We start from the raw sequence: 15,571 nt of genomic DNA, 5'->3' as shown, positions 1-15,571 counted from the left end.
TCTACAACTAGATTGAAACAAGTACTTGACTTGGAGCTGATGGGTCCTGGAAAAACACACTGTTTCCCAGTAAAAAAAAAAAAAAAAAGAAATCATTAAAAAAAAAGAGAGAGAGAGAGAGAAAACTATCCCATTATAGTGAAACTCCTTCTTAAGGTACCCTTGTATAATTGCAAACTGCCCTTCTCTCCTCCACCATCACTAACCTCCGGCAACCATTAACCTTCCTTCCATCTCTATAATTTTGTCATTTTGAGAATGCTATATAAACAGAATCATACAGAAGATGACCTTTTGAGATTGCCCTCCCCCACTCAGGCTAACACCCCTGAGATCTCTCTGAGTCACTGAGTATTTTAATAGAGCTCCTTTATATTGCTTAGCAGTGTCCCGTGCTATGTTTCACCAGTCACCTGCTCAGAGTTTTTGGTTGAATCCAGTTTGGGGCTATCACAAATAAAGCTGCAATGAACTGTACAAATAAAAGCTGCACAGATTTTTGTGTGCACACAAGTTTTCATTTCTCTAGGAGAAACGTTCAGGAGTATAATTGCTGGGTCATAATGTAAGTGTATTCTTAGTTATTTAAGAAACTGCCCAACTATTTCCTGAATGCCTGGACTATTCTATATTCTCACCTCATGTATGAGACAGTTTCCCTGCATTCTCCTCAGAATTTGGTATTGTCACTATTTTTTTTTTAATTTTAGCTGTCTTAATAGATCAGTAACATCTCACTGTGACCTTAATTTCAATTTTCCTAATAGTGAATGATGTTGAACATTTTTTAAAGGGCTTCTTTGCCATCTGTATATCATCTCAGCAAAATGTTTCTTGATCCATTTCATACATTTGCTAAGTGGGTTGTTTGCTTTTTAATGTGTATGCACCCAATGACAGAGCTGCAAAATATGTGGGTGGAAAAAACAATATAACTGAAAGAAGAACTAGATAAATCCCCCATATCACTGGAGACTTTAACTCTCTCTCTCAAGAACTGATAGAACAAGTAGACAGAAAATCAGCAAGGATACAGTTGAGTTCAACACCGCCATAAACCATCAGGATCGAATACTCCACCCAAAAAAGGCAAAATGCATTCGAGTGTCCACAGAACACACAGGAAGCCAGGCCAAACCTAGGCCATAAAACAAACCTCAAAAAATGTAAAAGAATTGAAATCATAGGAATTGAATATGTTGTCTAACAGGGAGGCGGCTGCCAGGGCTCTGCTACTTTAACTACAACTTTAATGAACGTCCTTAGGCATACATCTTGGAAATTTTTTTCAAATAAATCTGTAGAGGTAAGTTCCTAAGAGTAGTTCTGTGTCAAAGAAGAAATTTTTCTAGTCTAGAAGAAATGTTTTCTAAATAGAACAGGTAAATGCTGTGCTTACCTCCTCCCATGACCACCTCAAAATTACAACTAAACTACAGAACAACCGTCACTGAGAACCGCCTGAGGTCTAGCGGAACCAAAGTCCTATAACTGACACACGAAAGAAGCCACCTTGAGACTGGAAGGAGGGCGGGGACATGGAATGGACTGGTCCCACACCCACGTGTGGCCATGAAAAATCAGGAGGGACATCTCAGCCGTAGAGGGAGTGAGGGGTCCCAGCCCCATACCAGGTCCCCAGCCCAAGGCTCCAGTGCCAGGAGAGAGGTCCCCATAACTTCTGGCTGTGAAAACCAACGGGGATGGTGGCCGAGTGACATGGAGGGCAGCTCGAGTCCCAGGCGCTCCTCTTAAAGGGCCCACACGGACTTGCTGAATGACTCACTCGCTCTGAGTGCCAGCTTTCTGCTCTTATTTTCATAATCTCATTCCTTCTGTTTTCTTTAGGCTTACTTTGCTGTTGTCCATACTCTGTTGTCCTTTTTTTTTTAAAATGTGTTATTTCATATTGATTTGAAATAAGGACAATTATTTGTCAATTAAGGGCAATGGCGATAGTCCTTCTCAGTGTGTCATTAATCTTTGACTCTTCTTTATGGTCTATTTTTGGAATTAAATTTCTACATTTTTATGAAAATACAGATTTATCCATCCTTGTCTTCAAACATCTTCTCAAAGTCCAACCAGCTAGGATTTTTTGTTTTGTTTTTTAAATAATAGCCCAGCTCACAGAAGGCAGCCATGCTAATGAGTGTGCAAGTGGGCCAGCCCATGAATGCACAAGTATATCTCGATTCTACTATTATGGGCAGAGGGAGGAACGCACTCCAGGCTCTGTCTGCTGAGCACAACCATCTCTACGGGAGGCCGCTGGATGCTTACCCGAGGGGCCCGCGGCTCTGGCCAGCTCATGTGGGCAACCCATCTCTCCTTGTATGAAAGGGTGGCCTTTGGCCATATCCTCTGTGAATTCAGAATTGGAAGAATCCAAAATGCCTTCCGCTCAGTAATTCCCAAGCACATTGTACTTACTCCCCTCCCAACCCCACAAAACTCTTGCACGTTTGAGAACAGGCTGGCGCTTTAAGAATTGAATCATTTCTAACTACTAGCTAAACGGAGACATGTTAAACCTATGTTACTTAAAATAAGGCAAATAACACATCAGTAAATGCTTCCAGGATAACAACCAACCAGGATTCCCCACAAGGACAAGCATGTGGCAGTGGTCCGCACCAGTCGTTGGTGGGTCAGGGGGTTGAGCTCTACAAGCTTTTTAGAAAAGTTTGGTGTATGGTTCAAAACTTGGAACATGTTTAGACTCACATTCACCATTCCTGTGAACCCTTGCAACGAAGAGAGCCTTATAACAAAAAAAGGTTTATGCAAATACATTCAATACAGTATTATTTATATTAGTAAAAAACCAGAAATAATCCAAATAATCCAAAATTAGAACTAAGCCAACCAAACAGAACAGCTGGGTAAGTTTCAGTCTCTCTACCAGTCGGAATATCATGCTGCCTTCAAAGGAGATGGACATCAGGGGTTGATAATCAGACAGAAAAGCGTTGATTTGATATGTGAGCAAAGGTAAAACTATACATACTGTATGAATGTATGTGAATGAGAACCAACACCACTGACGTGCGCTAGACCAGCAAGTGGAAGAAAACACACTGACAGTATTAGGTAGGATCGTTGGGGTGTACATATTTAGATCATGTGACTTTCTTGCTCTTTTTTCTCTACTTCTATGTATTTTTAAATTTTCTTTTTTGAGCATGTGCTGTTTTTATATTAAAAAAAAAGTATAATAGAGTACTGTAGAGCAAACCTCAGCTTGACAGTTTGTTCTTTACATGTCAGTTACCCCCTCCCTTGTCCCCTGGGAAGGTGGGAGTCCCCTTAGGTGAGGACAGGTAGAGAAGTCGACTAGAAATGATTGGCATTCATAAGTTTACATGTGAAACAAGGTATTTCCAGAACACAATAAAAAAAAATTCCCATTACGATTATGATGATGACAAAAGGATAATCTGAGTGGCAGCATTCGTCCAGCCTGCGCCCCTAGCTTTGACCGGAGGGGCCGGCTTTGAGCTTACCCGTTCCAGCTGGGATGTGGTCTCATCACAAGCCTCTCTGAGCAGGTGCCGGGCTCTGCTGGGGTCTCCTTGCTTGTATGCGATGTGAATGTCTTCTGTCCCAGGGCAGCGTGCTGTGGGGTCACCGCCTGGCGTGGACAGTTTGCTGCCCATGTCCCCGGCACCTGGGTGGACAGAAGCACACACAATATTACCATCCCGGCTGGTGCTGCTCGTGGGGGTCATTCGAAAGAGGGGCACAATGTGCTGTCTGTGCCTTAAATCTGGGGCTTTAGGAAGAGAATGGAGTCGCCCTGAAAAGCTGCCAGTGTCACCAAGAACAGCAGACACTGGGACCTGCACCCTGATGGAGGCACTTTCTGCGTGAGGCTGGCACTGAAGTCAGGCTCAGCCCGAGAGGATTCTGCGTCAAGACTGTCACCTGGAGTGGCCCCAGGGCACCCAGGGCAGCTGCCTGATGGGAATGGCCAGGTTAACCTCACTGACAGCAACAGAGAAGCAGAGCCTTTGGTGGGAGAGCTGGTGGTCCAGACAAATTGTCCTGTGTCGCTCAGGGGGATATCTAGTGGAGGAAGAAAGGTCAGATCCTGAGGGTATGGAAATCTATACCCTTTCTGTCTAGAAAACCCCACAAAGGGTGTGGGGTTCAGAATCGGAGCCTTCACTCCATCCCGTGCTGGGCGCTGAAGATGCAGAAGGTAAGGAAGTCAGCCCCTAACCTCATGAACCTCCCACTCCAGAACAGGGGTTCCTGAAAAGGGGGTGTGTGGACCTCAAAAGGCTGAAGAACAGGCTTCAGAGGTTGCCTGCACATCCTCGATTTGTACATAAAACTGTGTGTGTGCACATATGTATACACTTTTCTGGGTAGAAAATTCAAGGCTTCTACCACATTTGCAAATTTATTAGTAACGAGAGTTAATAGCTTTATTTCTATAGATATTACAGAAACCACTTCGAAGAATGAGGACTTAAATTGATTGTGTTCAGTGACAGCAGAAATAGGGAGGGAATTCTACCATTTTTGGCTACACTTACAGTCAGTAAGGGGCAAACTGAGGCTGAAGTTTGGTCCCCTGGCTCTCAGGTGGGGGCCAAACACACCCTATATCTCTGCTGCCTCTTTGAAGGGATGAATAAATAAAACTTTGTTTGTTTGATTGTTTGTTTGTTTGTTTGTCTGAAAGGTAAATGCTGGCAAGGTTAGCCCAAACATTCACATCACAAAAGCAGATCACGTGATAGAAGCTAACATTAGAAAAAAATTAATTTATTTACAATAGCATAAAAATTACATGCTTAGAAATAGTTAACAAAAGATGGCCAAGAGCAGTACCCTGAAAACTAGAAAACACTGCTGAGAGAAATTAAATACGACCTATATCAATGAAAAAACACCCAATGCTTATAAATTAGAAGAATCAACATTGTAAGATGTCAATTCTCCCCAATTTGATCTATAGATACACTAGAATCCCAACCATAATTCTAATAGGATTTTTGGTTGTTGTTATAGAATATTGACAATCTGATTCTCAAGCTTGTATGGAAATTCAAAGGACTGAAAATATCCAAAGTAATCTTTAAAAAGAAGAGGATTGGAGGACACACACTATTGATTTCAAGTCTTGCTATGAAGCTACAGTCATCAAGGCAGTGTGGTACTGGTATAGATGAACAGATCAATGGAACAAAAAAGAGTTGAGAAACAGGCCCATACTTGTACACCCAACTGATTTTTGACAAGGGCACCAAAGCAATACAAGGAGAAAAGCAAAGTTTTTCAACAAATGATGCTGGGACAACTGGCCATCCACCTTGAATAAAAAGAAATTCTGAGCCCTATTTCTCACCACACCAATTAGTTTGAGAACATGGATCTAAACATAAAAGTTAAAACCATGGAGTTTCTAGAAAAAAATAGGAGAATACTTCATGACTTGAGAGCAAGCAAAGGTTTCTTAGATGGGACACGGAAAGCAGTAATTGTGAAGGGAAAAATTGCTAACCAGATTTTACCAAAACTTTAAACTTCTGCTCATCAAAAGATTGATCTTCCATTTAAAAATAAACAGGCAAGATACATACAGGAAGAAAATATTTGCAAAACATATGTCCAAAAAAGGGAATGGTATCTAAAATATAAAAAGAACTTCTACAACTCAGCAATAAAGGGCAAACACTCAAGTAAAAATGGGCAAAGATTTGAACAGTGAAAGACATTCAAAGAACTATCATTAGTCATCAGGGAACTGCAAATGAAAACCACCAAGAGACACCATTCCACTCCCACCAGAATTACTAAAAATTTCAACAACTTGGAGAGGATATGGAACAATCAGAACACTCATACCGTATTGGTCTGAATGCAAAAGAATACAAGTAACTTTAGAAACAAGTCTGTGGTTTCTTATAAAACTAAACATACACCTACCCTATGACCCACAGTTCTATTCTTAGATATTTACCCAACAGAAATGCCTAAAAACTTACCCAAAAATGTTCATAACAGCTTTATTCATAGTATTTCCAAATTGTAAATAGCACAGGTGTTCATCAACAGACTGGACAAACAACTAGGTACGGTGGTTTAGTAACTACTCAGCAGTGAAAAGGAATAAACTACTGATCCATGAAGTAACTGATAGAAATCTCAAAACATGATGCTGAGTGAAAGAATGATTGCACAGAAGGATTCTAATCTATGGATGAAAAAAAAAATATCAGAACAGTGAGTGATTCCTGGGGGTAGAAACAAACATGAAGTTAACCAGGGTGGGGCATGGGGAAATTGTCTGGTGATGGTTCAGTATCTTGATGGTGTTTTCATTACATTTATTTATTTATTATTTCAAAACTTATCAAACAGTTCAATGAAGACATGTACCGTTTACTTTATATAAATATTACCTAAAACACTATAAACAATATTGAATAATATGAATGCTAAAGCATTTGATGGTAAAGTGCACAGGTGTTTCCAACTTACTTTGAAATGTGTTAAAATGGTTGGTTAAAGACGGCAGGGTAGGTAAACGCACTGCTCAACTTCTCTCAGGACCACATCAATTACAACTAAATTACTGAACAACCATCACTGAGAATTGCCTGAAGTCTAGCTGAACTGAAGCTCTACAATAAGGACATACAGAAGAAGCCACTTCAAGACTGGTAGGAGGGGCAGAGATGTGGAATAGGCTAGTCCCACACTTTGTGTGGTAGTTAAAAATTGGGAGGGATATCCCAGCTGTGGAGGTACACCCTGAGGATCGAGAGGTCCCAGTCCTTCCCCAGTCCAGGGTTCCAGTGCCCGGGGGAGAAGTCCCCATAACTTCTGGCCGTGAAAACCAGCAGGAACGGTGGCTGAGTGACACAAGGGTGGCTGGAGTCCCAGCTACTCCTCTTAAAGGGCCCATGTATGGACTTACTCACTGACGGACTCACTTGCTCTGAACTCCAGTGCTGGATGAGCAGCTTGAAAGATGACAGGGACATATGGGGAGGAACTGACAATTCATCTGGCTGCAGGACAAGGATGGAGGGGCAGCTTTCTCCCAGATGGAGGAGCTGGTGGAAGCCGTTGTTCCTTTGTTGCGCCCTCCCCCACTAAGCATGCAGCTACAGGCAGCTATCACATCTGAGTTTCCATCAAACTGGCTATCACCTTTCATCTGCCCTGACGTAGTGATTCCCTGAGGCCCTGCCCCACCCAACTTGCAGGCACACCCAAGTTGCTTCCAGTGGCTTTTCCGTACAAACAATCTGCCTTGGCTCATGTGTCAGACTTTCATAAAAATCTCTCAAAGGTTCACAAAATCCAAATCAGAAGCATCTGGCCTCGGCATGTCCTGTACCTCTGGCTGGGCAGCCCTAAGCCCAGAACTAGTGACAGCTGGTCTCAGTACACAGATTGGCCTCTCAAGGCACCTCCAAGCCCAGTGTGGGTGACAGTCATCTGCAGATTGCTCTGTGGCTCATACCAGGCAGCCCCAGGCAGGGCACAGGCTGTGGCGAAGGATGACACATCCAAAGGCAGACTGCACAGACACCAGAGCCCTGCTAAAGTGAACCCTGCTCTGTAGGGTCAGCCCCAGCACAACAGCTCCTCCACTGTAGTCACAGACAGTTGTTACAACTAATCAGCCTGAGGGTCAATCCCTCCCAATGATGTGCAAACAGCAACCAAGGCTCAACTACAACAGGAAGGCACACACAACCCACACAAGGGACACACCTGGAGCACTTGGCCCAGGTGACCAGCAAGACTGCACCACTGGGTCCCACAGGACACCTGCTACATAAGGCCACGCTACTAAAATTGGGAGGCATAGCAGCTCTACCTAATACATAGAAACAAACACATGGAGGCAGCCAAAATGGGGAGACAAAGAGACATTTCCCAAATAAAAGAACAGAACAAAACTCCAGAAAAAGAACTGGACAAACTGGAGACAATCAATCTATCAAATGCAGAGTTCCAAACACATAATGGTCTCAGAGGGAACTTCAACCAAGCTATAGGAAACATAAAAATGAAGATAGAAAGCATAAAAAGAACCAGTCAAAAATGAAGACTACAATAACTGGAATGAAGAACATAGTAGAGGGAATCAACAGTAGATTAGATGAAACAGAGAACAGAATCAGCAGTTTGGAAGATAAGGTAGCAGAAAACAGAAGAGCAAAACGAATCCAAAAAATGAGGACAGTTTAAGAGGCCTCTGGGACAACATCAAGCAACCAATATTCGCATCATAGGAGTACCAGAAGGAGAAGAGAGAGAGCAAGGGATTGAAAACCTATTAGAAGAAATAATGATGGAAAACTTCCCTAATCTGGTGAAGGAAATAGACATACAAGACCAGGAAGTGCAGAGAGTCCCAAACAAGATGAACCTAAACAGGCCCACACCAAGACACATCATGATTAAAATGCCAAAGGTTAAAGACAAAGAGAGAATCTTAAAAGCAGCAAGAGAAAAGCAATTAGTTAACTACAAGGGGGCTCCCACAAGACTGTCAGTTGATTTCTCAACAGAAACTTTGCAGGCCAGAAGGGAGTGGCAGGAAATATTCAAAGTGATGAAAAGCAACGAGGTACAACCAAGATTACTTTACCTAACAGTCATCATTTAGACTCAGAGGGTAGATAAGAGCTTCCCAAATGAGAGAAAGCTAAAGGAGTTCATCACCACCAAACTATCAGAATTGCAAGGAATCTTAGAGGGACTTCTCTAAGAAAAAAAGAAAAAAAAAAGATAAAACATATGAATAATAAAATGGCAGTAACTACATATTATCAACAACTTTAAATGTAAATGGACTAAATGCTCCAAACAAAAGATAGGGTGGCTGAATGGATAAGAAAACACAACCTTTACATATGCTGCCTACAAGAGACTCACTTCAGATTGAAAGGCACACACAGACTGAAAGTAAAGGGATTGGAGAAAGAGATATCTCATGAAAATTGAAAAAAAAAAAAAAGAAGAAGAAGCTGGGATAGCAATACTTATACCAGACAAAATAGACTCTAAAAAAAAGGCTATAACAAGAGACAAAGAAGGAACCAATAATCCCACTTCTGGGTATTTATCTGAAGAAGCCCAAAATGCTACTTTGAGAGGACATGTGCATCCATATGTTCATTGCAGCGTTGTTTACAATGGCCAAGATGTGGAGGTCTATCGATAAAAGAATGGATAAAGAGGAGGTGGTACATATATACAATGGAATATTGCTTGGCCAGGGAAGGGAATGGGTTCTTGCCATCTGCAGAGACATGGATGGACCTGGGGGGGAATTGTGCTGAGTGGAGTGTCAGACAGAGCAAGACAGATGCAATGTGATTTCACTTATATATGGAATCTAAAGAAGAAAATAAACAAGCATAACAGAAAAAAACTCATAGATACAGAGAACATTTTGATGGTTACCAGATAGGAGGGGGGGTTGGGGATGAGTGAAAAAGGGGAAGGGATTAAAAAGTACAAATTGGTTGTGACACAGTAGACATGGGTTGTAGGGTATAGCATAAGGAATATAGTCAATAATATTGTAATAACTATGTATGGTGTCAGATGAGTATTGGACTAGTCAGGGGGATCACTTCTTAAATTATATAATATCTAACCACTATGCTGTAAAAAACAAATCAGTGAAAGGCAAAAAAAAGAATATGATGGATTGATGGATGGATAGAGGAATGGATAGACAGACAGAAATGTGAGCAAGCAATTTCATAAAATGTTCATAGTAGACTCTAGGTGGTGGGTACATGGATGTACATGATTCAGTTCAACTCTACTGTATGTTTGAAATTTTTCATAACAAAATATTGGGAGAAGTCAATCAAAATAGTCCCGCTAAACATAGGGCTGGCCATACGGCATATGAGCTGAAGGAACTCCACCAGCAGGCCAGAAAAATCCTGCTCCTTCAAAAGGCAGAGACAAGCTGCCTACAGTAAAGGCTGTTGATAACATACAAGGTCTTCACAGCTCACACTAAGCCATGGTTTGCACCATTTCACAAGCAACCATTCTGAAAATCCACGTAAGTGGATGAGTGTCACAATCTGCATCATTGCAGAAACACCAAGGCAAGATCACTGCGTCTGCATGGAAATTACCAGGTTGTTTTTTTGGGGGGGTTTTTTTTTGTTTTTTTTTTTTTTTACTGTGTACTTCTGGAAAGAGGACTCAGAAAAGTGCTTAGTGGGTAAGTGGTTATAGATGTGAATAAGGCAGCTTTGCTTCCCATCACACATAATAGTCTCTATTAATTATTTACAGTCAGAGGCCCTGGGACAGTTGAAAGCAGGCTGGAGGGAAAAAGGCCACGGGCAGGGGCGAGAAGGACACAAAATCAAGGCTTCGCCATCCATCAGCAGGGGCACTTAATTATGCCATTGGTCGTCTTTCAGAATTAAACAAACATCTCCCTTATCTCCGTAAAAGACGTGTGTGTGTGTGTGTGTGTGTGTGTGTGTGTGTGTGTGTGTGTGTGTGTGTGTATGCCTGAGCAGGTATAAAGTAACCTCTTCTGTTCATGTTAGGAACATAAATAAAAACAGTTAACCTTTAGGCCCAAGTAAGTGACATTTAGAAAGTGGAACCCAGGACACAGGGTGCATGTAAAGGTACAAAGGTGACTTTATTTTAACTTGTTTTTTAAATAATAGAATGTATGTGGAGTAAATGATATAATGAAAACCAAGAATCTGCTCAGTTCTATTTGTATTTTCTCAGTGTGGTGGTGATTCCAGTTTTGAATCCGTTTTTCTTAAATTGCGTGGACAACGCATGTCTATCCTCACTGACCCCGAGAGCCTGGGGGATCTGGTCCAATCAAATTGTTGGATGGACATTATGAGAAAATATCAGTTAATGAATATGCACTTAATTTAATCTTCCAAGTTCACTTAATTCCCTGAAATTATAGAGGATGGTTACATATAATTTAATTGAAAGAAAAAGGATGATAGTGATACGGATTCGGATGGGCTGGGAGGGAATTGATGATTGGACTAGAAAATATTTTTCTTCTTTATTTCCCAACTTCCCCTTAATGGAATTAAATGACTGTTTTATTTAAGACTTTAAAGAAATTACACAAGTAATAAAGGAACATACTCTCACTGAAAAAAATTCAATAACACAGGCATACGTCACGTAAAAGGCTAAAGCCTCTCCTCCCCACATCAGACACCTGTTCTTAGAGGTACATTTTTACTTTTATTGCAATTTTTTCCACCAAAAAATACTCCAGTTTTGTATTTGAGACTTGGTGACCTCTGATTTAAACTGAGAGCAGGGGAATGTATTTCTACTATTTGTGATTATTCAGTTATTTCTTTGAGCCTATTCATCAATGATTGCCCATAATTCTATTCTTTTAGAGTGAAACATCACAGTTCTGAATATTTTGCCAATACAGATTTAAAATTCATATTAAAAATATAACCCCCCAAACTGATTCTATGTCAATAAAATATTAATATACCAAATAAGTAACTAGAAGTAGTAGGAAAATAATAAGAGAACACTGGAATGAGAAAAAAACATTCCTTTTTGTTCTCTTATTACAACGTATCATTATTTTCCTGTACAGCATTGAAAATTCAGTGTATACCTATGTGTATATATATGTACGTGTAAACTACAAACAGGCATCTCACTTGCTTTTAATGCCTAGTTAATATGTTTAATGAAGTATGTAACTAAAGAAGGAAGGGGAAACCAGTAGTACAGTTTTTTGCTTTTTTTTTAAGTTTGGTTGGTGTTGCTTGTTTGGTTTTAGGGGGCTATCAGTTAGAAGTAGGAACTCGTGAGCGGACACTATAAAAGTGGTGGCTGGCTGGGTTATGGATTCAGTACATGAAGAGTTATTCAAGAACACAAGACACGTTTACAATAAGCAGGGAAAAGATACGTGAACATTCTTTATTTATTCCCTGGGTGGGAATAAACATTAATATCTACAGAGCCTGGCATTTAAATGAGCTGGATATGGGTGATACATTAAAGTTCATTGTACGAAGAAGTATTTGGCTGAAAAAATATTTAAAAACCTGTGGGACCAGGATATCACACAGTCCTGGGTATCACTTTCAATTCTATGTATAAAGAAACATTTTCAAAAACACAGTACGTTTCACATATCCAGCCATATCTAGGAGAAATGTTTTTAGTTGTCAAGGACTCAACCTCTAAATGTCATTTCTGTCATTTCAGGGGTGAGAAAGACAAATGCCTTGATGACAGGAAAATTGTTGAAAATTATTTTTCTCTTTTATCTGAGGGAAGTAATAAAACAGGATCCCATGAATATTGTAGAGGGATGTCTGTCTGTAAAAGGCGCATCACTTACACCAACAGCTCACTGTAGCTTTCACCGCCTTAAAGAAACTCTTCCTTTGTCTGTTGATTCTGGGTCTGTTCTGCCAGTCTAACCTAAGAAGACATTCTTACCTTTCCTTCTAGAACAATATTTGTTAAATGATCTCTCTTGACCCAATACCCAGAATAAAATTCTCTTTACTGTTTTTCCCCCCCTACAAATATAAGACAATGGAGAGGTAATGTGAAAATGACTTTAATTCTATAAGATGTAAATGTTGGCTTCTTCCATGACTATATATGCTATATAAATATTATATATTTAATTCTCTCATCCCCGCCAGAGAAAACATGTACAACGGAAGGAGAATGCTGTCTGTTGATTCAGCATCTGTGCTATATCCTCTGAACATCCTAGAAAAGATACTAACATGTTCCTTGCACATCCATGAATATTTTTATTACATTCAATAGAGTAGCAAAAAGTAAAAAAGAATCTATCTATCAAACCCCCATTGTTCACCGCAGAAGACACAAAAGTACACTTTCAGATGCTACTGACCTGGTCATAATTGTTCAACGACCTTCCCACGCCATCCTCCACCGAGTCCCCATGTGGCCAAAGCATCGGGGAAGGGGGCTGTCCCTCCCTGGTGGTACCATCCTTCTGGCGCTGGGGGTCTCGCCCTCTGAAGCTGTGTGTTTACTGGCCCTCAGCTGGAAGGATGCTTCTTTCTCTGCCAGCTATCACTCTAGAGTTTTAACCTCAGCAGCAATTTTCATCTGTGGGTCGAATTACGGTGAAATCCAACCCTTCACTTCTTCGGGGAAGATGCAGAAGTTGGGGGTTGTGGAGGGCGACATGAACCCCAGGGTGACCCTTGGTAATTCCTCATTGGCTCCAGATGGCTAACGTTCAGCCCCAACACACTGCGCCACTTGGACTGGGCGGCATCAGAAAAGAAAGCACAGACAGCCGTGGCCTTCACCAGGGGCCTGGCTCACGGCTCACAGAACAGCACTCGAGCGACGGAGGCCGGGCGCTTCTCAGACCAGCAAAACCTCCCAGCTCAGATGGGAACCTTCTCTGTACATTTCCTAATCACTGGAGATGAATTTTTTTCTTAACAAAAGGGGGATGGGCAGTTTTAGCTACAAACACATCACACTGGAAAGTACTATTTTCTTTAAGGAAAAAAAATGCAGTTTATCAGAAGGTACCATGTGATGTCCACCTGACATAGTGAAAGATTGAGTGAATTCTAACGTCCATGGCTGGCCAGGGTGTGGTGATATGGGTACACCTGTCATTGTGGAAGGCCTTGCAAATGGTGTGATATTTCACAAAGCAAGTACAATACTACATAACAAGACCCAGGGAGAGGTTTCGCCAAAATAACGTGCAGAAATAATGTGACACAGCATTCCGCTGCACCCTGCAGAGTAGCCTACCACAGTGGACAGAAGAACCCACCAACCAGGTAACGGGCCAGTGTCAGGGAATTAGGGAGTGGCTTACAGGAAAGAAAATGCCTCGGTGCCCAGCATTGACTGGTGCTGGATTTGTGTCATTTAATTTGATGCTCCAAGCAACGCTATGTGTAGGTGCCATGGCTGTCCTTGTACAGACGAGGGAGGCCAAGAGAGAGACCCTTTTCACGGTGACAGAGCTGGCAAGAAGCAGGGGCAAGGGTGGGAGTGGCTCTTTCTGGTCCCAGAGCACACAGAATTTCCATTAGTCTGCTTTCCGATTTAAGACCTGTTATGGACTGCATGTTTGTGTACCCCGAAATTCATACATTTTAATCCTGGCCCCCATTGTGCATGCTTGAGGAGGTGGGGCTTTTGGGAGGTGATTGGGTCATGAGGGGGGAGCCCCCATGATGGGATTAGTGCCCTTACAGAAGAGATATGAGAGAGCTTGCTTGCCCCCGCCCTTCTCCCGCTGTCATATGAGGATACAAGGAGAAGGTGGCCATCTGCAAACCAAGAGTTGGACCCTCACTAGGAAGAGAATCTGCCAGCACCTTGATCTTCAACTTCTCAGCCTCTGGAACTGTGAGAAGTAAATGCTTGCTGTTTAAGCCGCCCAGTCTGTGGCGATTCGTTACAGAGCAGCCCGGGCTGACTAAAAGGCACCTCGAGGTGCTTCAGCGTGAGGAACTACTATGCAGCCTTTAAAACCGATAATAATGAAAACTGAGGAGTACGAAAAATATTTAGCTAACATTATGCTAAAACGGTGGGCTATAGGGCACAGGCTGTGAGCCATCATGGAAAAAACACGTAACACACAACATTATCTGACATCATTTGAAAATAAGCAAAGGGAAAGAATTTATTCCAGGTTGGTAGATTTACGTGTGATTAAAATGCCTTGGGGGGAAAAAAAGAGATTCTCATAAATATAGTCTATTATTTTTGTTTAGAAAAATGCAGTCTGTCTGTCTGTCTCTCTGTGGAGACACACATACATGAGAGCCCCAGTTGCCCCCAGCAGATGAAATGACTGGAGACTTTTTTCTATTTGTGTTTTTCTGTGTTTTCCAATACCATTTCCCGCCTTCCCTCTGCCCCCAACAAACTTGTATTCATTTTGAAATTAAGAAAAATAAAACTAAAAGAGGAAGTGTATTCAGCACCAAATGAACTCCTCTCAACCTGACTTAACGAACCAGTTCTTTGACGAGATTATCTAAACTGAAGGGACTCTTTACAGGTCGGCAGACCAAGTTGCTCTGGGAAAAAAAAAAAGACAGAGCAAGAAAACCTCCCAGGATGGTGACTGGCAAAGGTGTCTGTCTCAGACTTCGAAAGATAAAATAAAATGGTCTATGATAATACTTAGTACATCAGGAATTACTGCCAGAGGCTCTAAGAAAGCTACCTCTTCTCGATTCCCATGCAAGACAGTGGTTCTCATCACCACGTCCACGATATGACCAGTGCTCTGGGTGGTTCGAGAAGCTGCCCGCACCCAGCTGCGAACAGAAGAACTGGGACTTGGCCCCCAGCACCTGCCTTCAGTGCCCAACCCTCCACTTCCCACGCTGTGCCCTCCCAACCTAGCATGGGACGCTATTCGGAACGTCACATGCTTGGCAAATGCCTGGGGGTTAAATGGTGAGGTGGTTCATTTGTTGCTTTCTGTTTTATATCTCACATAAAACAGAAAGCAGCAAATGAACAACCAAAAAACACCAAACTCATAGACACAGACAACAGT

The 15,571-nt window shown here is 41.8% G+C and overlaps 1 protein-coding gene across 1 annotated transcript in view; it reads right to left on the bottom strand.

Moving 5' to 3' along the window:
• Positions 1 to 2,916: 2,916 nt before the first annotated feature.
• LOC109380366 (leucine-rich repeat serine/threonine-protein kinase 1-like) overlaps positions 2,917 to 15,571 on the bottom strand; it is a 40,310-nt gene continuing 27,655 nt past the window's right edge. Inside the window, exons 3-4 of the mRNA XM_019637850.1 lie at positions 3,507 to 3,670; positions 2,917 to 2,925 (exon numbers count right to left, since the gene is read on the bottom strand). Of these exons, the coding sequence (XP_019493395.1) occupies positions 2,917 to 2,925; positions 3,507 to 3,670 (173 nt within the window). The remainder of the gene's footprint in view (positions 2,926 to 3,506; positions 3,671 to 15,571) is intronic.

Source organism: Hipposideros armiger, unplaced genomic scaffold (assembly GCF_001890085.2).
Source record: "Hipposideros armiger isolate ML-2016 unplaced genomic scaffold, ASM189008v1 scaffold_35, whole genome shotgun sequence".
Lineage (NCBI taxonomy): Eukaryota > Metazoa > Chordata > Mammalia > Chiroptera > Hipposideridae > Hipposideros > Hipposideros armiger.
This window is presented reverse-complemented; position numbering and strand designations above follow the sequence as displayed.